At 44.5% G+C, this 26,056-nt stretch overlaps 1 protein-coding gene across 3 annotated transcripts in view; it reads left to right on the top strand.

The window, feature by feature from the left end:
- Positions 1-26,056, top strand: part of PTPRG (protein tyrosine phosphatase receptor type G) — an 822,933-nt gene that overhangs the window by 736,568 nt on the left and 60,309 nt on the right. For 2 of the 3 annotated variants that reach the window (XM_056129040.1, XM_056129042.1), the window contains exon 14: positions 13,901-13,987. The exons of the other annotated variant lie outside the window; for it this stretch is intronic. In XM_056129040.1, the coding sequence (XP_055985015.1) occupies positions 13,901-13,987 (87 nt within the window). The remainder of the gene's footprint in view (positions 1-13,900; positions 13,988-26,056) is intronic. 3 annotated transcript variants of the gene reach the window in all.

Raw genomic sequence — 26,056 nt, forward strand, 5'->3', positions numbered from 1 at the left:
GGCTCTGCCATGCGGGCAGGATACCTGATCAAAATCCTAAAAAAAAAGAAGGAAGTTAAGTGGGCTTTAACTGGCACAAGTTTCGAGCAGAGGATGGAGCCTATGCAAAGGCCCAGAGGCAGGTTGCTGGATAGCAAGAGGCAGTGTGACTGGAGCTCTGGAAAATAGGGGTGGGTGGAGGTGGGGAGTCAGGAAGAAGCAGGATAAATGGGGGTTGAGTGATTCACAGCCTTGCGGAACATTATAAAACTCGCCACCTTTTCCTCTGTGTCAGATTTTATACAGAAAGGGTGTTAGGGTCTGCCATTGGGATTTCCTGGCTGCTGTGTTGTAAAGAGACTGAAGAGGAGTAAGGATAGAAGCAGTGAGACCAGTCAGGAGAAGACTGAGCTAGACCGAGAAGGAGGTGGTGATGCCTCAGAGGAGTGGGAATCAGTGGGACATCGATGAATTTGAAGCATCAGAGTCTGCTGAGAGATTGGCAGTATGCTGAAGTCTGTCCCCAGTTGACTAGCAAGGGAATAAGGAGAGATCATCTCAGGTTTTCTCAGGCATCTCCCAGTAACTAAAGCACTCATGCCACAGAGCAGCTTGATCAACAATCATGTGCATTTTTAATATGGTTTTTTTTTTTTGATGAATCACCCTGAGATACAAAGTTTTCATGATTGAGTTTCAGTCATACAAGGATCCAACACCCATCCCTCTACCAGTGTACATTTTCCACCACCAAAGTCCCCAGTATCCCTCCTGCCACCCCACCTCTCCCCCACCCCATGCCTCTATGGCAGACAGTTTCCTTCTTACTCTCTACTTTGGGGGTTTGCAATACCGATACTGAGAGGCGATCATGTTTGGTCTTTTATTTACTTTCAGCACACATCTTCTATCCCTAGCAATCCCTCCAGCCATAGTGACTTACTGATCCTTTCTCTATCCCAGCTGCCTTCTCCCCCAACTCATGAGGCAGGCTTCCAACCACGGAACAATCTTCCTGGCCCTTGTCTCTACTGTCCTTGGTTGTTAGTCTCAGAACATGCGTTTTTGAACACAAAATGTCACTGCTATGTCATCTTTGTTCCAAGAAAAAAGCAATTGGCAGACATATTTATTCGGATCCTCTGGTACATCAAGGCTGTTTACCATGGTATTAACTGCCCTGTAGAAGTGACCAAAGATCAGCAAGCCCATCTCTTGACTCTGCTTTCTACTGATTATGGTCACAAAAATCTCCCCAAGCAGAGACAGAGAGGCCCACACCTGGCCCAGCAAAAAGTAACTTGTCCTGCCTGAGAGCAGTTCCACAGAAACCTCAAGATTGTTTGATTGGCCACCTTAGTCCTCTGTGTTCTGCCCAGCCCCAAACAGGCTAATGTGACAAAGCAGAGTTTCAGATCACGTGGCCAAGCAGACTGGACACCACGTGGTTCATCAAAGGAATATGAAAAGAATAAGTTCCTTCCATTAGATGCACCTCCGCCATCTACTGTTAAAAAAAACCTGGTCCAAATGGAAAATGTGTACTGAAGAGGATTAATATTTCATGTTTTAAATATAATTATAATGCTTTCCATATAAGCATATATCTGCGTATTTTCAAAATTTTGTTTAGTCTGAGCTTTAATTTCTGCTTTTTGGGGAGGTGGTATTTGCACAACTCCCATCCCTGTACTTAGGGAACTATATATACAGTACAGGAGACTAAACCGTGGGGCTCTCACATGCAAAGCATTATACTCCAGCCCTACAAGCTGACCACCAGCCCTTAAAAGTAAGCAGAGCTTTAAAAATAAAAGGAACCAGAGCATTAAGCTATGTCGTGAAGATCTGGGCAGAAGACTTTACCAAACTTCTGTTTGGTTTTTGTCTTATTGTGTCCTTTGTTGGGTCTCCCAAGTCTTGGGACTGCTGCTGGGGTTTGAACCAGGGTCAGCTCTATGCAAGACAAGCACCTTAACCCCTGCACTCTATCTCCAGCCTCTCAGACTTTGCAGGGGAGCGGGGGTATAACCCAGAACTCGGGGTTCTCCTGAGCTACTCACAACAGTGCTCTCAGGAACCATATCTCTCAGGGGTCAAACCCAGGGCTCTTGCGCACAAAGTTGCTCCAGCCCATTGAGTCGTCTATCTCCCAGCCCTTACCAAACTTTTTATGCTATTCCACACAAGTGAGTGAGAAGCAGAAAATTCTTACAGAGCAAAGGGAAAAAAATAATTGAACATCAGGATGAATGAATGGGCTGTACATGAGAACAGCCTGGAGGCTAGTTTTTTTTTTTTCCTGTTCATCTTTTTTTCTGTGTGGTATTTTTTTTTTCCTGTTCATCTTTTTGAAAAATCATTAATGTGAAAGAAAGCACTGGGAAGCTCACACAGAAAATGGGTGAATGCGGCAAAGCTGTGAGAGTCCCATGCCTTTCGATGCTCAGTCGGAGCAGCTGATTGGTGAGCAGACTTGACAGGAGCAGAGCATTGAAGCCTTGAAGTCTGTTTCCTCAGGCGTGCCTGGTCCTGGGATAATCAAACCCCGTGTCTTCCACGGGTGCCGTGTTTAGCCCTTTAGTCTTCTGGCTTCCTAGTGTCTTTACTTCCTGTCACTGCAATTTAATGGTTTGATAAATAACAGGGAAAGAAACCTGAGATCATTGAGTTCTTTTCTTTATTTTGCAGGGGGTTGGGGACACGACACCTGGCAGTGCTCACAGTACCCAGCTACTCTGAGCTTTGTGCTCAGGGGACCATGTAGTGCTGAGAATCAAACCCTGACCTTTTGCATATGGAACACGTGTTCAGCCCATTGAACTCCCTCCCTCCCCATGAGTTCTACACATGAGTGTAATGGTGGTGCTCGCTAATGTTCAGAGTCTTGTTTTACTCCCATGTACTGTGCCAAGCACTTGGGGAACATCCAGTCTCATGTGATCTTACCACTGATCTCTGGCAGGAACCCTGACTGCCTCCCTTTCTAAACGGAAGACCCAGAAGCTCAAGATCAAGTACCTTGCCCAGGGTTCTGCACTAAGTGGATTTGGAACACAGTATCGTCTCCACTGCAGGACATTCAGGCATATTTAACCACTGAGATAAATGCCTCGCAAGGAACGTGCAAGAGGTTCAGCTTAGGGTTAGTGGGCCAGACCCTAGCGTGGGCTTCACCTGCTTTTCTGATGCTGGCTATCAATTAACACTGTCTGGGTGCTGATGGTGGGCTAAGCAGTGTGTCCTGGATGTGTGTTGGTCAGAAGAACCCCCTTGTGTTATGATTTAAACAAAAAGAAAAACACTTTTCAAAATGCGCTAAACACCAGAGGACAAAAACGTTTGTTAATTCACGGAATTGAAATGCCCAGGCGTACCAAGCCCAGCCGGACTCAGAGGTGTGGCATAGCCTTGGGACAGGTGTGTGTCTCTTTCTCTGGGAGCTGCTCACCCTCTCTGGGAAGTCCTCAGCCCTCTGACCATTTCCACTGGGTGGCCTCTACCCACGCTGGACATCCATCTGCTCCACCTCCCTCATTAGAGAAAAGGGAATTTCTATAATGGTTTGAGTATAGTTCCAAAATATAGATCTGACTCTGGTCATTTCTCCTTGCCTGGAGTGTTGTGGCGAGAGGTTTCAAGGGTCTCGTGAGCTTGGGTCATCTGTGTAACTCGAGAGCCCTGTGCAAGGGGATTGCTATCAAAACCACATGTGTTAAGGCTGACCACTGGGTGGTTTCCCCAAGGGCTCAGCAAGGCCCCGAAAGGTGGCACTAGACAATGCCAGGCAGACAGAAGAGGCCAGGGTCATCTCCAAAGGGGCTGGTAACTTGGAGTCCAGGAGAGCAGAGCGGAGAGGCACAACCTTGGGACCACCAAGGAAATAAACCCATGAATCCTGAAGAGGAAACGAGACAGGCCCGTGAGCCCACCATGGTCAGCTGTGGGCTCTGAGTTAGGACCAAGGCCTTGTATCTTGGATGGTAATAGAGGCCACCTGAGTCCCCATCCTGCTGCAGGATTATGGGTGTATGCAGCAGTTCAGAAGGTTTAAGCCAATTATTTCTCAACCAACTAGCTGTTTGTCCTATGGCCTGAGCACTGGACTGGCCAGCGGCCTCTCCTCCTGCTTCAGTGCTCCCAGAGTTCTGTCACACCTGGTGGTCATCCTGAAGAGGTGACTTTTGGGAGAGATAAATGAGTAGATGTAACAGAGTTAGCAGAGTGCAGAGGAGCGAGTACAAGTGGCACTAAGAGCTTGTGAGCTGAGTCTGGGAGGAACTCAGGCTGGGAAGCCACCTGAGGGAACTGGTGTCCACGCAGCTGCTGAAACTCAGCAGCCATCAGCCTGTGAGGCAGGCATGAGGTTTGGGGTCAGAGAGGCAAAACCTGGCCTAGTTAGAGTAGCTGAAGGAACAGAAACTTTGTGGCAGTGTGGTGAGTCCTCTACATAAAAAGGTATAAAGGGTCCTAAAGATGGTTTCAAAGGGCTAGAGCACATTCCTGAGTTCCGGAGGTCTCAGGTTGAATTCTGGGCATGTTGTGGCCTATTTAAGCACCACTGGGATAGCCATAGTGACCAGCTGAGTATCACTAGGAATGGCCTCGGAGACCCCTGAAAACCTCCTTGGGAGACTCCAAATAAATAAAGCCAGTTAGATTTCACCTACAAAGGTATAAAGCTACGTACTCCTCACATTCTATAATATTTTTAGCCAATGATAACTCTTAATCACTTAATCACTTAACTTCCCATTAGTCGTCGATTTGCTCGAGCGGGCGCCAGTAACGTCTCCATTTGTCCCTGTCTCGTGCTAGTGTAGCCCAATGGCATCTGTTCGTTCCGGGAACATGAAGGGCCTCAAACCGATCGTTCATGATCTTGACGAAGAAGTCTGACCATCTGGTAGGTGGGCGGCCACGCGGTCTCTTGACATCCCGTGGAATCCAGTTGGTAACAGCTCTAGTCCAGCGGTCGTCTTTAAATCTCATTACGTGACCAGCCCATCTGATTTTTGACACCTTGGCAAACGAGACAGCGTCCCTGATTCTTGATTGTCGACGGATGTCAGAACTCCAGATTCTTTCTCTCATTTGAGTGAAATGTGATATTCCAAGCATGGCTCTTTCTATTCTTCTTTGGGAGACCTGAATGGCGTTCTCATCTTGTTTGCGTAGGGCCCAGGTCTCTGAGGCATATGTTAATGCAGGAAGAACAGTGGAATCAAAGAGATGTGCCCGGAGCCGGAGGTTCTTCATCCTCTTAGCTATTTCTTCGACGTTCTTGAAGGCGTTCCAAGCCACTCTCTTCCTCCTGCGCAGCTCGGGTGCCAACATGATAACTCTATTTTTAGTATTTGTTTTGGGATCCACACCTGCTTGAGACAACTCCCAGCTCGACGCTTGATGCAGGATTAAACCAGGGCTCCCACGTGCGAAACACACACTGGGTCCTTTGGAGCCATCCTCAGGTCCCAATAATTCCATCTTTCAAAAGAAAAAGAAGTGACACAGGGGGACAGCTCAAATGAGCAACACATGCCAAGACCCTGAACCTGATCTCCAGCACCAGGGAGATCCCTAAGCACAGTCAGGCATAGCCCAGAGGCAACACGAGGTCTGGACGTCAAATTCCAGGCCCACACCTCCAGGCCAAGTACTTAAATTGCTGGAAGTGGCCCCAGATTCCTCAAGGCTGGGTGTGGCCCCTATAAAAACAGAAAAAGGAAAATGAAAATTTCCTCAGTACTCTCTTGAGGCTTACTTGTGAGCCATAGGCCTGACTCCTGGTGAAGTTGCAGATAGGAGTCTTTTGGTGTGTCTAAAAAGAAATTACTCTTTGTTGTTTGGTTTTTGTTTTGGGTTACACACAACAGTGTTCAGGGCATACTTCTGAGTCTGTACTCAGAGAACCATATGGGGTGACAGGGATCAAACCCAGGTTGGCTGCATGCAAGACAAGTACCTTTCCCACTGGACTATATCTCTGGCCCAGAGTTTTTCCTTTAATAAAGAAAATAAGATTTATAGCTCCTAATAAATTTTGTCCCATAGTGTGATCACATCTTTTAACTGTATATGATGTCCAATCACAGGTCCACTACTTAAAAATAACCTTTGAAGCACATGTCCACTGCTTAAACATCACTGCTTGAAAATTAACCTTTAGCGTTTCCTTCTAGAGATCTTTGATTTGGATGATCCCAGTTGAGCAAAGTCTCCCAGATATAGTTAAAAGACATCTGTTTGGAATGAAACAGAGTCTCAGTGTCGGCGAACCAACCGAGCAGAACTATTTTGGGTCACACAAGTGAAAGCATGACTATAAAGTGAATGAAATTGTTTGGGTGGTGGTCCTCATGGACCACAGGCAATGCCAGCAAGGCACATCCCAAAGTAAATAGGTCAGAGGCATGACTCACGCCTCCCTCCTTTACCTCCCTCCCAAAATAACTCTGAAGCTCAGTGGGCCGCCTCATTAACACAGTTTGGCTGAATTAGAGGAAGCTTCGTTAGCTGCCCCCGCAGACACATCCCAGCACCCCAACAGCAATGAAGTTGATTTCTCTTCCACATGAGGCCTGAGAGGGTTGAGCAGCCAGCCTTCCTCCACTGGACTCCTCTTTCCGGAAGCCGGGACAGAACAACTGACAGGAGCATGTAACTCTCCACTACAACACCCCACAAGTGAAAGGAAAAGCTCACTTCTGTGAGCTCATGGATTACATTGGCCACAGATGGATGTGCAGCCTCACAGACACAAGATAAGTTGTATTTTATGAGCAGTGCCAGATACTTGCTTAACTATTCTATGCCACTGGAGTCAATGGGTGAATAGTATATTTCCTGGAAGGGATACTTTTGCAGGCTATTCACTGGTCTCATGACTTCACATTTGGCACAAACTGAAAAATACAGGTAACTATCTCAGGTACTTTTTCATGAACCAGACCACATACAGAGTCACACTGGAAACTGGGCTATATTTTCACATTTTTACATTCATTTTAATGTAAGTTTGAGATAGAAGTTGACTTTAAATTATCAGTTGAGATGTTCCAGGTAGGTTACTGGAGGTCTCTTCTGGATGCTCCTTGTGAAAATTTACCTTGGAGAGATGTCGGCACTAAAATCCGTAGCAATGTTTAAGTCACTATGCAGGTAGTCAGAAATACATACAAAGTGCCCTGGGACAAAAGAGTGTACCGAATAACGATGAAATCAACTCAGAGCTGATTTTAGTCTTTAGCAGTTAGTTTGCGTCCTTTGGCAAAGGGTGCCCTGTGTGTGCTCTTGAAGGATTATTGAGCATGTTCACCACGCGTTGGTTCAGAACAGGAAATTATGGGAAAGTTGTGGAGTGATGAAGCAGATGGTTCCTGAGTCGTGCCATTTTGGCCTCTTCGGGATGGTAACATAATGCACCTTGAATTACTACAGTCAGACATTCCCAAAGCTCTGGATTCCCTGCTTTCTCACACAAGTTATTTTAGAGGGTTCTAATGACTGTCCTGCAAAGACTTGAAATAGCACAGCTGCTGGCATATGGAGAGGAAGGGAGAATTTGGGTAAATGGCATAAGTTTTTCTTTTCTTTATTTATGTAGTTTGGGGTAAAATCAGGAGAAGAGCTATAGGAAAGGTATTAAATCAATGTGGAGGGCCTTGCATCCATTAATTCGTTTCACAGAATGGCTTAACCAATGTGAGACAACATTGGTGTCCCATTTAGAATTGGGAAGGTAATTTTGGTTTGATTTTTTAATTTTAATTACAAAGGTGATTTTGTTTTGATTTTTTCCCCTGTAGCACAGCGGTAGGGCGTTTGCCTTGCTCGCAGCCAACATGGCCGACCCGAGTTCGATTCCTCCGCCCCTCTCGGAGAGCCCGGCAAGCTACCGAGAGTATTCGATATGCCAGACACAGTAACAACAAAGTCTCCAATGGAGACGTTACTGGGCCCGCTCGAGCAAATCGACGATCAACGGGAGGGCCTTTTTTCCCCTGTAGTTTTGAGGAAACTGATTCAAAGGTAGCTTTTCTGTCTCTGATAAGTGAAGTTTTCACCCTGAAAAATCTTCATAGCCCTGAAGCTTTACAGAGCACTGAAGAATCTATTATTTGGGCCAGAGAGGTGACTTAAAGATGCAAGAACACGCTTTGCATGCAGGAACCTGGGATTCAATCCCTGGCACCACATATTCCCCTAAGCACCATCATGATCGACTCAAGAGCACTGAGCCTGGAGCAACTCCTAAACACTACTGATGTGGCCAAGAAGATTGAAAGGGAAAAATATGAGTGTTTCTTTGAACATTGACCTTCCCAGAGGTGTCTAAGTTGATTATGTACCCTTATCATCATCATAGAAATTCCAAGGAATAATTGCATCCGTTTCACAGATTAGAAAACTGAAGCTCTGTAAACTCAGACAACATAACCACAGTGTTAATCTTTGACTCAAACTAACAATCTTCCTCATTCCAGTATTTTGTCTAGATGAAGAGTAGCCTGCCTGGAGACATTTCCTTCCTTCCATAGGGTTATTCTGCATGTCCATATGTTCAAAGATACTGTGGTTGGAATTTGCTGAAGTCATGTAAGAAAACTTCAGGAGGACCAGCTGTATTTTCAGGTGTATTTCAAGCTGACTTTGGCATAATCTATCAGTTCTAAGTTCTGACTGATCAGGGTTAGTTGCTACATCACACATTTAGCATCCTACTGACTGTAATTCTAGCTAAGAAAAAAAGTTTATAAGAATATAAAACAAATTGTATTTCTCATTTTCAGGAGAGTACTGAGTAATAAGAGGACCACATAGAAATAGAAAATTAGAAATTCTTTTCTTCGAGGTAGAGGCCACACTGGGTGGTGCTCGGGTTCTCCTGGCTCTGTCTTCAGGGATCACTCTTGGTGATACTCAGAACCATGTACAATTCTGGGATCGAACCAGGCTCAGCTGCATGTGAGACAAATGTCTTAACCCCGGTCCTCTTCCCTGGTCCAAAATGGAAATTTTTAAGTGGGAATTAGAACCTTGGATCTGTTAAAATTCAGTATTGCAAGAAGTTCATGCTCTGAACTAAGAAATTCATGAGTCTCTTGAACATGTGACCTAGCCAACTATGAATACAGTAGTAAATCCATCAATACCAATGCAATTTCATAAGCAGATAGGGGAGGAAAAAAAATGTTTTTCCCTCCTACCTTTAGATGCTCTGAAATTTTGCCATGTGTTGGTGCCTCCTCATTATGAATGCTGTTCAGTTTTGTTGACATTACGATTTTTTCCCCTTTCCCTGGCTATTCAGTACAAAACAGTGTAATAAATAGGAAAGGGTGCAGAGTACACATGTGGGGCTGAGGATTTGTGTTGGCATTGTGGAGGCTCCTACAAACAAACAGGGGCATTAAGAAGTTGAGTGTGGGCCTGTGGGAACACCCCTCTCTTGCTCTCAGAATGACTGACCACGTGTCTCTCAGGGGAAGGCATTGGTGCTTGTATTTCAGCAGCAACACTGAACCTCACAGCTGTCAGTGAGCTGGGAGAATGCCCTCCACATCTGTTCTAGCAGCTGACCTGGGCATGCTTACAGATTAACGCACATGATTTGGTTTAAGGTTTGCACCTCTTTCTTCACACAAAGCCACAAAGGGAATAGGCACAGTAGGGATACTTCCTCCCGTGCAAATGACTGAACAGTGTGGCAGAGGGGAACCATCACAGATAGCAATTCCCAACCACGGGTGGGTGAACACACAGATAGCAATTCCCAACCACGGGTGGGTGAACACACAGATAGCAATTCCCAACCACGGGTGGGTGAATTCAAAGCGAATCATGATGTCCTCATTACAGTTGTGTAAGGGATTGCACTCATGCACTCACCTCGCTTGCTTTGAGAGCAGGATGGAGACAGTTTCCAAAGAATGACTGGCCCAGGATCACATAGTAAATGCGTTGGGAGGTACTCACATATTGGTTAGAGGCATGCGTTGTTGACCTAAGACCTATCTATATGCTGCCCATGTATTCCTCCTTTTCCCCATTCATTCGGAGACAGTTGTTTATTTTGGGGCTCACACCCAGTGGTGCTTGGGTGTTACTCCTTGCTCCATATTTGGCTTGGAGCCCTAGGGGTGCTTGAAGGGCCATGTGGTACCAGGGATGAAACCTAGGGCTCCAGTATGCGAAAGTATGCACACCAGCCTACTGAACTAACTTCCTGGCCAGAGACATTTCTTAAGCATCTAGTTTATTCCAGACACTAGAGACTCAGTGAGATGGCAAGTTCTTTTATTTTTTCTTTTTTTTTTCTTTTTGGGTCACACCTGGCGATGCACAGGGGTTACTCCTTGCTCTGCACTCAGAAGTTACTCCTGGCGGTGCTCAGGGGACCATATGGGATGCTGGGAATCGAACCCGGGTCAGCCGCGTGCAAGGCAAACACCCTATCCGCTGTGGTATCTCTCCAACCCCGAGACGGCAAGTTCTTAAAGGAACTTTCAAGTTGATAAAATAAATGTGCAGATAGAAAAGTTAACTTGTAAGTCTTTTTAGGGGCTTTCCAGGTTTTTTTTTTAAACAAACATTTTTCAGGTATCTTTTATGTAGCTATAAAGTATTACTTTAAAAAAATCTGGATTTTTTTTAATAGAAAGATTAAGACTCTACTTAAGACTCTAGTTATTTGGGTCATGTTAGTACTTGGACAGACTGGTGACATTATTCTGACGTCCTCTGGTGGCACCAAGTGTGGGTAGGGTGGGTACTGAGTGAAGCTCTCTGTAGTGCCCACATGCCAGAGAGGATGAAGGGGCAGGGGGCTGCCACAGCCAGGGGTGCAGGGGGATAGGGAGCCAGGGAAGATTTCTTGAAAGGCAGGATGCTTCCCAGCGGTTTTCACAGAACAGATAATAAAAGCAATTGGGCAGGGAGCAAACCGCATCAAACTGCCTTTCTCCTCGGCAGACTCAAAGCCCCGTTATGGAGGCCTCAGCATGGACAAAGGCCGTGGGTCAGCCTATGGCTCTTCTGTAGTTTGTTTGACAGAGGAAATGAGCATCAGAAGATTGGTTTGTTCCACTTTTCTGCACTTTAGAAAAACCCAAGCTCTCAAATCATGCTTTGTGGCAGCTTTCTGTGCTCCCCTTTATATTCATCTGCAAACAACCCCCCACTGGGCCACTGGTGTTCCAGACAGGCATTTTTCTTTCCAAACAGATGCTTTTTTTTTCTCCATCCCTTCCCTCTTCCTGGGACCTGCCTCTATATCTCTGCCCATCTTTTCTGAGTTTTTTTTTCCCCTCTCATTATTAGATATAATTTTTACAATTCAGCATTTCAAAACCTGGTAGCGGGTCAAGCTAGTAGAAGAAGCAAAAGCACATTTCAGAATGCCAAAACCTGACCGGCCCCAGAGGGTTTGAGTGTACGATGATACCGTCTCACTCAGAGACGCTAAAAGGCACAGGAGTGGGAAGTCTCTTGGGGTCCCCAGCTGTTCCTGGAAGTGGGAGCCTTTTTATTTTATTTTTTTAAATCTTTTCTCTTGTGCAGCTGTGTGCAGGGAGATTTGGGTCACGTGGCTGCTAATGTTGCCGATCCCAGGCAACTTTTTGCTCAATAACTGTTTCCCAAAAGGCTACTGGGGGCCTTTCAGAATTCACAGAGCTGTCAGTTGTTATAGTAACCGGCCCCCTGCTGTCGAGTTGGCCCTGAGATGCCAGACGAAGCTCTTGGAACAGGCTGACACACAGTCATTAGACAAAAGCAGGGAGAGATTCAGTGCTAAAGGTTGCCATTTAAACATACTCCGTGATCCTTAGAAGTCAGGGCCCATTCTGTTCAAGAGAAGGGGGTTGGAAACATTTTTAAGGAGACTCTCTTTACATGGAAACGAAAACTCCTGTCCACTCCACCTGCCCTCCACACCGACACCTTTCTGGGGGTTTCTCAGAAGGAAATGATCTCTCTTCCCAGGGTTGATCCTATCCTCTCTCTCCACGTGCTCAGGTAGCTCCCGATTATTCGAGATATTAGTAATTGGCTTTGTGGCATTTGCTTTTCAGCAAAGTGTTGTCAGTTTACGGGTGGTAGTTTTAAGCGCCTGTGATTGTGTGTGAGGAAAAACTGCGGAGATAGCCGGCTCCGCTCCAAAATTCCCGAAAGAGTGATTCTGGCAGAATTCTGAGTAGGGCTAAGGGTTGAGAAGAAGTCTAAATATTTTAGGAAGCTGCAAATTTCAAGTTTTTATGAAAATTTGCAAAAACACTCCAACACGCTCGTGATTTCTTCAGATTAATGTTCCTAGCTGCGCAGAGCTTGCTGGTGATGTTTTGAGGACAGTTGTTGTAGTTCTGAAATATTCTCAATAGAGGGAGACAAGAAGTTCTGAATCATAGCACACTCCCACCCCTTCTTCCTCCACCAGTTAGGATATGTTCATTCTGACAAGCAAAAAGCCATCCAGGAAACCAGAAGTTAACAGATAGATGTCACTTGAAATTCCATACCTGAATTCAGAGATAAGCCCAGAATTCTACGAAGTTTCCAAAATAAAGACCCTCGGTATATCTGAGTTTATATTTGCTGTTCTATCAAGAGTTTGCAAAAAATAGAATTTTTTTTTCTTTTGGGGGTCACACCTGGCGATGCTCAGGGTTACTCCTGGCTCTGCACTCAGGAATCACTCCTAGCAGTGCTCAGGAGACAATATGTATGCTGGGAATTGAACCTGGGTCAGCCACATACAAGGCAATTCCCTACCCGCTGTGCTACAGCCCCTAGAAATTCTTTCAGTACGAAATTCTGTGGCCTCTCTGGTTTGAGAATTGCATGTAATTAAATGACCCTTAAGTGTTTTTGTGTGACAAAAGTGCTTCTTTCAAATGGTAGGGCCACGTCTCAGCTACTTTAGTTGTTCACATTTTTAGGAGACACAAAATATTGGACTCTGTACATAGTAGTAACCGAACAACTGCTGCCCCTGACATGCCTTGCGGCCCATCTGCCACAGCATATATTATGAATCAGGAATGTGTTTGTCTGTCCAGAAGTTAGAGGTGTACTTGGAGAAAAAGGCAAATCCTCGGTTTGTTTGCAACACCAAATTCAGAGAAATCTGTAGTAGAATAAAGGTTCAAATGACATCCAGTCAATTCCCGCCCCATTTATTGCCCATTTATTGTAATGGTATTTTAAGCCATCATGTCTGCCAGGACAGATTGTCCGAGTGGGAGAGTTAGACAAAGAAATGAGAAAGGTCACTGTTGGGTTTGTGGTCTCCTTACAACACCTAGGGTGATACAGGTTCTGGGGGTCAGGGGGACTATACAGGGGACAAGGCACTCGCCTTGCATGTGGCCAGCCCAGTTCAATTCCCAGCAGCGCCTCTAGTCTCTTGAGCACCACCAGGAGTCATTTGTGAGCACGTAACCCCCAGCATTGCATGTGTGGCCCAAACCCCTGTCAGAAATGCAGGCTTCTAGAATACAGAGCCACTTCTAAGAGCAAAGATCTCATTTAGCGGGGCTGGAAGGATAGCACAGCAGGTAGGGCATTTGCCTTGCACGTGACTGGCCCAGTTTTGCCCCCTCGCATCCCATCTGGTCCCCCAAGCACCTCCAGGAGTGATTCCTGAGTGCAGAACCAGGAATAACACTTGAGCATCGCCGGGTATGACCCCCCCTCCAAAAAAAAGCCGAAAAAGGAAAATCTCATTTTTCATGTCTACCTCGGCGTAAAAGTCCTTAACCCAGCCATCTTGCGTACGTATTTTCTCTTTTGAAAGTCTCCTGATGGGCCCTTTGGTGGGGTGTCTGTGTTGTGGGGGGAAGACATTTATGTGGATCGTGGTGGTGGCCACGTGCAAGTACTGTCATCTATACCTGTTCTCTTTTGTTTTTTGTCCATTTAGAGGGTGTAACAAAATAAAGTCCAAGGGCTTTCCCAGACGTTTCCGTGAAGTGCCTTCTTCTGGGGAGAGAGGAGAGAAGGGGAGCAGGTGAGGGGCAGCCAAGCTTAAGGGGGGTGTCTCTTGGGTGGGGATTGGCTTGCCAGGGTTTTGTTTTGTTGCATTGGGGTTCAAAGCCCTGTAGACAAAAGCAAAGTGCTGAAACGCGCCTGCTCTTCCCTGGCCCCCCAAATAAGATCCACAAACAGCAGTTCAGCTTGCGTGTAGCTGGTGCCAATGAAGTATGTCCAATATGTGCTTGCCCAGCTTTCCTTTGCAGTTTGGGGGGGTGCCTTTTGTTTCTAGGATGGTTTACACTGGGGGCATTCAGTGCTTGTATGTCTGTATGTATACTGCATCCATTTTCTTTCCAAACTTCATATGTTCGCATGTTGTAAGGCTTTAAGAAAAGCAACATTTTATGCATGCATTTAGCCCTACCACTGAAAAATATCTTGAGAAACCCTCAATTTGTAGGTAATTTAAAAGTAAAGAGAAAACAGAAATGAACAAGTAAGTTTTTCATTGAGTGAAAAAATATTTTAAATGAAATAAAAGCATAATGTGATATTAATCATCACACATAATCCCCGTGACAACATTTCTGCCAAACTTCTCTTAAGCAAACTCCATTCAATATTAATATGGTAATTGATGTTTTTTATATTAAATTGATAATTAGAGTCACTGGTTCATATTGACTTTTGAATGGGTCCTTGATATTTTCAATTTAGAGATTTCACATAAGAACTTCTTATTTGCATTTTAATTTTTACATAGATTTGCCTCTATTAGTGATGGGTAAGTCACATTATTGAGATGAAATTTTAAATAGTCATCAGTTAACATCAGTTATACCAGTGAGATCTGAGAACACACAATGCAAGACTGTAGAAGATTAATGAGAAATTCATGATCTAGTTTCTTTTAAACTGCATGATATAATTTGGTCTTGTAGTAAGGATCAATAACTGCTGGCATTGATAACTCTTCTTCCCAGGATCTTTTTTTAATATATACTGGAGTCTTCCTTTTGTTTGAGGGTGGGGATGGGGGGGTACCCACTCTAGACAGTGCTCAGGGGCTGCTTCTGGCTCTGTGCTCAGGAGTCACGACTGACAATGCTTAGTGAACCATGTGCAGTGCCAGGGAATGAACCAGGGTCAACTGCATGCAAGGCAAGCACTTTATCCCCTGTGCTATCTGGCCCTGAAGTCTTCAAAACTCCAAGGGTGAAAACTGAAATAGTGAAATAGAACCCCTTCTCGGTAGTTTTAAATTTGAAAACCTCATCTTAGAGAAAGAGAACTTGGCATCACTAAAATATTGCTTGTGACCAGCCCATTATAAATATAATGTGCTTTTGATTATAAAACTGAAGTGCCCCCTTTGCCTCTAACATAAAAGGTAAAGGTAAAGGCCCTCCCGTTGATCGTCGATTTGCTCGAGCGGGCCCAGTAACGTCTCCATTGGAGACTTTGTTGTTACTGTGTCTGGCATATCGAATACTCTCGGTAGCTTGCCGGGCTCTCCGAGAGGGGCGGAGGAATCGAACTCGGGTCGGCCATGTTGGCCGCGTGTAAGGCGAACGCCCTACCGCTATGCTATCGCTCCAGCCTCTAACATAGCACAGAGATAAGTGTGTACGCTGTGTCTGCATCCTCTCCAGAAAACGCTGCCGCGTGGACTAGATTCACTTGATTTATGTACCTGGTCTCAAAGTGGGAATGGACTTTTTGGAGTTAAACTCTATTTTCTCTCTTCCAAGTGCCAGCCAGAAGCTTGGGGGAGGCACTCTCTGTTCTGTCCAGGTCTAAGCCCCCTGGGGAAACTTCACATATTTATAGAAACCACCTCATTCTAAATCATCTAGTTTCATTTGCCTTTCTATATATCTGTAGTTAAGATACAGCTATAGTTAAGATCTGTATATGCGTAGTTAAGAAATACAGGCTTAGGGCTGGAGTGATAGCACAGTGGGCAGGGTGTTTGCCTTGCATGCGGCTGACTCAGGTTCGATTCCCAGCATCCCATATGGTCCCCTGAGCACCGCCAGGATTAATTCCTGAGTGCAGAGCCAGAAGCAACCTTTGAGCATCACCGGGTGTGACCCAAAAAGAAAAAAAAAATAGGTTTTAGGGGCCAGAGCGAAAGTCCCGTAGGGGGCACATGTGCCAGGTTCGATCCCCGGCATCCCATATGGTCCCCCAAGCAATGTCAGGGCTAATTCCTGAGTGCAGAGGCAGAAGTAGCCCCGGGGCATTGCTGGGTGTGACCCAAAAAGCAAAAAATAAAACTAAAAATTAAAAAAATATACTTTTTAGAAAGACAGGCTTTAGCACGGAGAGATGTGACATCACACTGTAATTCCACCTCTTCCTGGCTTTGTGGCTTCCAGCATCTTGTTAGCACCTGAACCTCAACTTTCTCACTTGCAAAATGGGTACGAGGAGAGTTCCCTTTTCTGGGGCTGCCATGTAGAGTAAAAAAAAGTAGAGTCCAGGAAATGTTGCGTGGGTGGAATCTTCCCCGTCAGTTTGAGTTGGGAGCAATACCCCGTACTCAAGACCCAATAAGCCACGCCTGTTATTCTGAAAGAGTAGACACAGAGGCAAAGAGAGCCCGTCCTGGAGGGTTTGGATCTCAGTCCTTGCAAGCTGGCTATGCCCGGTCCTCCCTGCCTCCAGCGTGCACAGTTCCTCTTTCTATTTTCAAAACATCAGCCCACACTCCCGCTGCCGTTCCCTCCTCTCTCCAGCCTCCTGACCTAATTCCATCCGCAACTGCTCTCTAGGAAGCCTCTGGATCTCACAGTTCCTCTGTCCTCTCCCGGGATTCTGGAGAGCGGAGGCAGAGAGACTGTTACCTCCTCCTCGCCTCTGTCCACTCAACTGGCTTTGGCTGTGGCTTTGCCATTGGGGCTCACCTCTTAATGACACCGTCCTCTCTGGCACAGGGTAGTGGACAGAATTGCTCAGAGCAGGACAGTGTCCACAAGAAATGATCACTGATTATCCCTGAGAAGGGAGGAGAAAAAGCACCAGTGAAGATCAGCCTGAAGTACTTGATTTTTCAAAGTTACTTCCATTTTTAATCGGTCATTCTTGACACAGTGAAAAAATCAGAAAGGTTCAAATCATGCATTTCCCCAGATCTCTAGCCCCTGCAAATACGTAGGAAGACCTTTGATCTGTCTTCTATGAGTCTAAGGTTGAGGTGTATAAACAGACACAAATCCAGGCCCGTTCACCTCCTTTACATTCTATACACAGTGGCATACTCTCTTTGCTATCATCAGCCTTGCTCTTTTCATCTAATTCCATCTCTGCATCTGTCATCTCCTTCTTTTCTTGTATGGAAGGATGCGATTCCTTTGTATAGATGGGTTAGGGTTTCTTTTTTTCTTTTTTTTTTCTTTTTATGTCACACCCAGCAATGCACAGGGGTTACTCCTGGCTCTGCACTCAGGAATCACTCCTGGCAGTGCCCAGGGGATCATATGGGATGCTGAGAATCAAACCCGGATTGGCCTCGTGCAATGCAAATGCCCTACCCACTGTGCTGTGGCTCCAGCCCCAAGGGTCAGGGTTTCTTTGACCAACCCCCAGCCCCCATAAACATCATTCTGACTGTTCCCATTCTTTCATTACCAACAATTACTGTGGTGAATAACTTCATGTGTCAGTTTGCAAGTGGATAAGTCTCTTTGTGAAATGAATTCATGAAATTGGCTTGTCTCACAAGGCACATGCATTCGTAATTTTGATGGATGCTGCCAAATTACCCTTCCTGGTGGGCTACCAAGATGGTCTCTAGCACGATGGATGTCAGGAAAGCCTATCTGCTAATGTCCCTGGAGAAAGAATGTATTTACTTTTAAGTGGGGTTGAGGGTCTATCATATGTTTAAGTGCCCTTTGTATTTGCGGGCTGGAGAGATAGCACAGTGGTAGGGTGTTTGCCTTGCACGCAGCCAACATGGCCGACCCGAGTTCGATTCCTCCGCCCCTCTCGGAGAGCCCGGCAAGCTACCGAGAGTATCTCGCCCGCATGGCAGAGCCTGGCAAGCCACCCGTGATGTATTCGATATGCCAAACACAGTAACAACAAAATCTCCAATGGAGACGGTACTGGGCCCGCTCCAGCAAATCGATGAACAACGGGAGGGCCTTTACCTTTTACCTTTACCTTTGTATTTATTTTCCTATACATGAAAATGAATGTTTATATCCGTTGCCCCTTCTTCCTTTGTATTGTTAGTCTTCTTCTGAGAACATTTTATCAGCATTTACATATTTTACGCTGCTTCTTCGATTCTCATATAATTTACTTCTCACTATTTTCTTGATTTCTGGAGTTTGAGTCATCATTGAGACATCTCTATCCATTTGGAAGTTACTTTTAAACTCTTTTGGTTTGTGTTTTGAGGGCGTACTTGGCTGTGCTCAGGGCTTGCTCCTGGCAGTGCTCAGAAGCCCACTTGCAGTACTAGGGATTTAACCAAGTTCAGCTGCGTGCAAGGCGAGTGCCTTAACTTCTGTACTATCTCTCTAGGTCCTACTCTTTGAATTTTTATTTATCTAGGTTTTGGAGACATAGCCAGTGGTGCTCAGAGCCTTTTTCCAATTTAGTTCATAGGGGTTGCTCCCTGTGGTGCTCAGGGAACCATATGGTGCCAGATGTCAGACCTGGGCTTCCTGTACTTAAAGGATGCACTGTAACTCTTCAGCTGTCTCCCTTGACCAAGCCACTTTGTATATAAAGTATTTTGTTCTTAAATTTAATATAAAATTTTTACTTTATTTGGCATTTTCCCTCATTGATTGTGTGATATTTGAATCAATGTTTTTCTTCCTACCGTGATCCCAAATATTTAGAAAGTATCACCATCAGGGGTCATTCAGTTAAGGAGCTCACAATACCTTTCTTGATCTTTAAAATATCACTCTAAAGGAAAGGGGGAAGGGGATAAAATGATATATCACTATAATAGCAAATGTCTAACTTACTGACTTTAGTCAGTATATTAATGAAAGTAGTTGCCAAAAGCTTTCCACCAGATTGTTTTACTAGATAACTATAAAACCTCATGTGTAGCAAATAAAATGTAAATCTCTATTTCCTGTCCTTCACCAAAATGTGTTGGGCTGTCACATTAACCTCCACAATCCGAGGATTGTGTCAGTGTCTTAAAGTGATTGAAAATAGGGGCTGGAGTGATAGCACAGGTATCACAGGGTAGGGCGTTTGCCTTGCATGCAGCTGACCCGGGTTCGATTCCCAGCATCCCATATGGTCCCCTGAGCACCGTCAGAAGTAATTCCTGAGTGCAGAGCCAGGAGTAACCCCTGTGCATCGCCGGGTGTGACCCAAAAAGCAAAAAAAAAAAAAAAAAGATTGAAAATAAAGGAAACATAGTACACACACACACACACACACACACACACACACACACACACACTGCCCCTCCTACCCCACCATGCAACTCAATCTAGAATTCCAAAACAGTCCAGGCCAGGGCCGAGGTGTAAGACAATTTCCTCAAAGCCACTGGCTTCCAGACTTTTTCTGGCTCCCAGTGGAGAACTATGGGAAGACCTGCTTTGTTATCCTCTGACAGGAAGTCAGGTAGGACAAGAATTTCTCCATTGAGATTCTTCAACTCATCAAAATGTGGTTTCAGCAGCTCTTCTCTCTCCCAAAGTATTCCCTCTCCTTCCCAAAGTGATCACTGCAGACAGTTCATATGCAAATCTCCTTGAAATGAAGTTTTTTTTTGTCAGTTTTAGCTACAACAAGAGTAGAATGGGGCATTTCTCCCATCTGAAATCCAAAATATTTGGAAACGTTTTCTCCTTTAATGTCTCTATCCTCTCTCACCTGACTTGGCAGTCTGCTTTTCCTTCCTTTGCTGCTCACATCTGACAAAGCCCTATTATCCAATGTATGATAACCATATGTCCCAGGATTTCCAGAACAGTCCTGATGTGAAATAAGCCATTCGATGATCCCCAAAAGCACATTCAGATCACATGCCCCTTTTTATGGTTTGAAAGCTATGCAAATGAGAAACACATTTTGAGTTTTTTTTTTCTTTCTAGAAGATCCCTTCCTGAAAAGATACTCTAAGTGTAAACTTGAGTTTTCCAAACAGAATAATTTAACATGCAGCAAGGAATCTTAACAGCCAGTGAGCAGTTGCATATGAAAAATCTCAATTCCGAACTTCCTTTGGGCTCTTTTCCAAGTGGAACTCCATGTTATTTCAAACAGGCACTCCTCTTTCCTTTGAGCAAAAGCGCAAATACACCCACTGCCTTTTCCTTCCATTGTTATGTTTGTCACTTCAGTTTCTTGAAAGATTTTGCCCTAATAAATCAATCCCCCATCTTTTTCACACAGTTCTCAATCATCTTCCTGGAAGGCATGTGAAGGTTTTCAACTTTCTCTTTCTAAGGGGCTCATACACATTTACTACAACAGACGCATTTACAAAAGTAAATATTAATGTGAGTTCTGTACTTGACAGCAGGAGAATAAATGGAATTATTAACAGGCGTGCCACTGTAAATTTAAATGAAGGCAGTATATAAATCAGTTAAGATTGCTTAATTAATATGCAGCAGCAGCTCGGCCAACTGCCTCAATTAGCATTTTGAGCAGCACCGCTAACTAACTCTGTCGCCCTGATGTGATTATAAAGCCATTGAGCTTAATTTGAAGACAGTGACTTGCTTTCTAATCCCTGTGTATCAACACTTTGGTTATTTGGTAAGCCCGGTTTTCCTTGGACTCTCCAAAGCATATTGTGCTCCTTCTCTTGCTTTGTCCTGTAGTCACACTGACAAGTCACACAAGAGGATTGTGACGGCTCAGGTGTATCAACACCGATGTCTAGAGACCTCAGAAAACCTCTCTCCTGCGAGCAGGTCTGAATACCTGCCTTTTGAGGAACCTTTTTAGTACCTGGCTGTAAAAAGTGGAACTCGGGCCCTTTCCAGGATTCTGTCATTCCGGATTCAAGATTGGCACTAGGCTTTTGGAAAGGATTGGTCGCCTAAATTACTCTCAGAGTCCTTTCAGAAGGGCAGAAAGTGGGCTAAATAAAGTCAGTAGGATGGACCAGAGCTAAGCAACTGCGTGGAAAAACAGAAAAGGTGAATAGGAAAGGGTTTGTGCAGAAGGCTGCTCATTCGGGAATTCTGCCTCAGGACAGTGATGTTCCTGGAAGGAAGTAGGGGACTCCAGAGACTGGGTGCTAATTCTGTGGTTGACTGTATTTCATGTGAATAGCCCTGTGACTTAAGTATTTATTAATACTGATAAAGCAGTGTTAGAGCAGCTGGTGTGTATATGTGTGTGTGTGTGTGTTTTATTAGCCCAGAGAGCCAATTATACACACCACGATCTGTCATGTGCTACCATGGTATGTGTGTGTGTGTGTGTGTGTGTGTGTGTGTGTGTGTGTGTGTGTGTTTCCATGACACTGATTGTTTACTGTTACCTGGTTGGTATTTATGGCATTCTAACTGGATGATGAACTCTGATATGCACTGGGCTTTCTCAAGCACAGAATCATTGATTTGGGGAAAAGTCGCATCAAAATATGTCCCTCACTTTAAAGAATAGGAGATTGCTTTTTGAAATTTTGACCAAAATGCAAATATTCGTGACAGGAAGCCAGAGAAGTCCCTCTAGGCAACAGGCGCACAACCAGGCCTCAGGTACCAGCTGAGTCTGGACGGCGGTCACGGGCTGTCAGCTTTCTGAGAGCAGAAGCTGCTGGAATGAGCCCACAGAATTTGATGAGCTATCAGAAATGATATCACGTTATCTGTTTGATTTCCAGTCAAGCCTTTCTAGGAATTCTTAAAATATACACGCCTACATTGGTTTTCTCAAAAGAGATGAAAGAATAATCAAGAAGCTTATCCCCGTTTTGCTACTTAGAACTTCCCTTGAGGGAAGTTTTTTGACCATTTTTGACCAAGCCCCTGCAGCACTGGTGTGTCTTTGGGGTGTTTGCTACGAAAAATGGTTCTGACTCTTGGTAGAGGGTGGGGATGGGCCTCACCTGGCTGTGCTCAGGCTCTGCACTCAGGGATCGCTCCTGACAGGCTTGGGGGACCATATGGGGTGCCATGGATCACAAGCACCCTACCCACTTACTATCGCTCTGGCTTTAGAAAGATGCTATTTTTAAACACTTGGCTCTCACCAGTGTGAGGAGATGCCTACCTAGAGGGAAATGAAAAGTGTGACCAACTGGGGCACCAGTAAATTGCCATCAACCTTTTATTTTTATTCTGGCCCTTATACTTCTTGAGTCTGAATTAAGGAAAAAGTATCTCGTGCAAAGGAAGATGTTTCCTGTAACTCTGCCCTGGCACTTTTTCCATGGAAGTGGATTTCAGAAAGACATGTATTAATTTAGTGGCTTTCAGATATGTCTGAGTCACAGGGCCCTTGGAATTCATGACCACCACACACATTATGAACTGTTTGATAAGCCAAAAATAAAATTCATTTTCTTCAGAGAAACTGAAATTTTATTATGCTGGCTAGTAAACCAGTTCAAAGAGTGTTTTGAGACCTAATTTGGAGGAATATTTTTTCCACTTGAAAAATCTTTTTTTCTGTCATCTGAGACTTTTATTCAATACAAGGGATATTTGAACAATTTGAGCCAGGTTAGAGAATGCCCCTCTACCGTTAAGAGCTTAGGTTATAACAAATTTTTTATGACTATTATTTGGGCGGTTACACCTGACAGTGTGCAATGCTCAGGGCTTATTCCTGATTGCACTCAGGTATTACTCCTGATGGGCTGTGGGTACCATATGTGGTACCAGGGGATCAAACTCAATCAGCTACGTGCAACCCGGGTGCTCTGCATACGGTATTATCGCTCTAGCTCAGTCCCAACAAATTTAATAAAAGACCTTACTCTTATATGTGTAAGAAAGGTTTTCTTTCTGTGCTTGGCACAATTTTATGTTAAACTCTTCAAATTCTTTTGTTTTGTTTTTGGAGTCACACCCCCTTGTGCTGGGGGTTAATTCTGTTTCTTTACTTAGGGATCACCCTTGTCAGAATTCAGGGAACCATATGGGATGTTGGGGTTTGAACCCGGATCAGACTTGTACAAGGCAAGCACCCTACCCACTCTGCTTTCTTTCTGCCCCCCGATACCCTTGGATTCTTACACTCTTAACTCATGTGGGGTTCTGTAAATTCTGAAATCTTTCTTTTGTTGTACCTAACATTCAAGATAGTTTTATTTCTTTGGTTGCTTTCCTGGATTCATGGAGAATCTTTGAGACTATTTTTCTTGATCACAGTGATGGCTAAACCATGGACTGGTCAAACCAGAATCCTCTGGGAGATTTCTAGACCACCCTAGTCTCTACCCCATCCTGCACCTGCTTGGCTAAAATCATCGGGAGATCTCCTACATGGGGGATTTAAACCTCCTCCATTCAAAGATGTACAGTGCGGATTGATAATCAACTAAATTGTAAAACTACTCTGAGGTATATGTAAATGGGGGAGGAAAGAAAGGCAGGGAGATGTTGACTAAAGTCAGAACCCTCTGGAACCAAGATGAATCTAAGTTGGGAACCTCAGGGCAAGATAATGTCGGCTGCTACAAAAGTAAGATTAAAGGACATAGAAGATAACCAATATGCGTTGTTTGCAGACAAGAGTGGGTTTTTTTTTTTAATTATTTGTTCTTAGTTTGTTAAAGTGGAGGAGACGTGAGAAAAAGAGAAGGAAAAAAGGTAACGATAAAAACATAATAAGTGTGGTGGAGTTCTGTCCACTTAGCTAGAAGAGAATTGGGCCTTGATAGAAAATTGAAGCTGTATGCCCAGTGACACATTTGCGCATTTACAGAAATTTGGTCTCTAGTCCTCTGATCTCGGAATTAGAGAGAATAACTGCATCTTGGGGTGTGTAATAGTTGAAGTAGTTAGAAGCATTGAGACTTAGGTTTTCAGGGCCATGGAGATGACTCAAAAGCCTGGAACACCCACTTTGCATGCAGGAGCCCAGGTCCAACCCCTAGTACTGTGTGGTACCTCAGGTCTGCTGAGAGTAGTTCCCAACCACTGTTGGTGTGACCCCACCCCACCCCCAACAGTCCCCTCAAAAAAAATATTTTTTTCCTCTTCTAAAAAGACCTGCATCTATTTGTTATTCATGGATACTACAGCAAATCAAAAACAAAGTTGTTCATGGATTGCCCTGAAATGAGCAAGTTACAATACCGGAATATATGATACCAGCTCTGAACTCAGCTGTCTTGCCGAGGTGTTCACTCTAAGAAGGAGTCATTCCTCTTTTCAGACCCTTCCTCATTTTTCTGTAAAGATCATGTATTTGTGTTTGAATTTAAATGCTGGGGCAAGCTTGAAGGCTCCCAAGAGATTGCAAAGAGGGGTCAGTGTGGTGGTATAGCGGGCAGGGCACTTGCCTTGCACGTGGCTGACCAGGCTTCGATTGCCAGCATCCCATATGGTCCCCCAAGCCCCACCAGGAGTAATTTCCAAGTGCAGAGCCATGAGTGACCCCTGAGTATTGCCAGGTGTGGCCCAAAAACAACAGAAAAAGAAATTGCAGACAATTTGTTGTTGTTGTTGTGTTCTGTGCTGTGTGTCGGTGCCATATAACAGCTTGCTGAGTCCATTTAGACCTTTCTTTTATGGGAGGACATCCCCTCTTAGTGGGACATTCTGAAACCTGGTGTGGAAGGACAGAGTACAGTGCATGGATGTGCAGGTGGGGACAGCTGTGTCTCCCAGACATGACCTTTACCCTGGAGCTCTGTCTTCTCTAGTTATCACAGAGCTCTTTTGCTCCAGGGAAAATCCATTATACAACAGCATATGGGACACTGGAGTGTGATTTGCTTCAATACACACTGCTTGTGGGGCGGGGAATGTGGTGCCTTTAACTCCACATGTAGCTGGAGACAGAACAAACTGTCTGCCTACCTCCTTGCAGGCAAAACAAAAACAAAAAAAATAAAATAAAATAACCCTGATATGGTCTTTCCGAATCACTTGACTTTAATAAATGGCCAATAAAGTGTCTTTTAAAAAAAACAGCTATATAATTAAGAAGTAAGGCATAGTAATTAAGGTCTTGCAATAGAAAAACAATTGGTTTGGCTCTTGGCAAGATTTTTTTTTTCCTTCTACTACGTAAAGTGACCTGAATGTGTATCATTTATTTTAGGCCCTTTCTGGGAGGCTGCTAAACACTTGATAGTCCACGGTCCCAACAAGAGCTGCTTTCCTTAGGTGTATTAAGATCAAGTGGTTAATGTTCTAGTTCACTTTTGTAGCTCATAACATTTTTATTTTGTTTTTTTTTTTCATTCTGAAAATCTGCAAACCCACGGGGGGGAGAGAGAATCCAGAATCAAAAGTTTGATAAAAAGCACACGGAAGCTTTTAGCATGAACATGATATATCTTTTTTTTTCACCTGGATTTCCATCTCTTTACATTCAATAGAAGATTCATATGCCTCCCAGGCCCTAATATATTTTGCACTTAAGTCATTAGGCCATCTTCCATGATTTCCAAATTTTCGTAAAGGCAACTAAATGAGTGGTTAAAAAAATTAAAGAAAAAAAAAAACCAGTGTAAATGCCAAACGATTCATAGAAAGAAATCCTTTTTCTGCGGTGTCTGTCTGAGAACCATGTGACATGTGTGCCAGGAGAGGGAGTGATTGATGTCCAGAAGCCCTCCTGGTACAGAGCAGCAGTCCAAACTGCGTCCAGATAAATGCCCCAATGTCCGTTGGGTCAGAGCTCCTTTCCACTAAAAATAGGCACCGCTTCAAGACAAATACTGCTCTGTGACATTTTGGACTCTGGTTCTAGCTGCTGTGAGCACAGCTGAGGTGGCGTTATCTGTACAACTTAGAGGCCTGACTTTCATTGAAATCTCCTTTAGTTCATAGAGTTGCTTGATGTTCCTAAGGTCCCCCACCCCCCGTCACTGGCTTTATAGCATCTTGGTATACCCACCAGAATCATCCCAGGATATTTGGGAGTGGAATAGCAAAGACAGCTCCGAAGAGAAGTTGAAATATAAACTCCCAGACAA

The sequence above is a fragment of the Sorex fumeus genome, unplaced genomic scaffold (assembly GCF_029834395.1).
Source record: "Sorex fumeus unplaced genomic scaffold, SorFum_2.1 ptg000072l, whole genome shotgun sequence".
Classification (NCBI taxonomy): Eukaryota; Metazoa; Chordata; class Mammalia; order Eulipotyphla; family Soricidae; genus Sorex; species Sorex fumeus.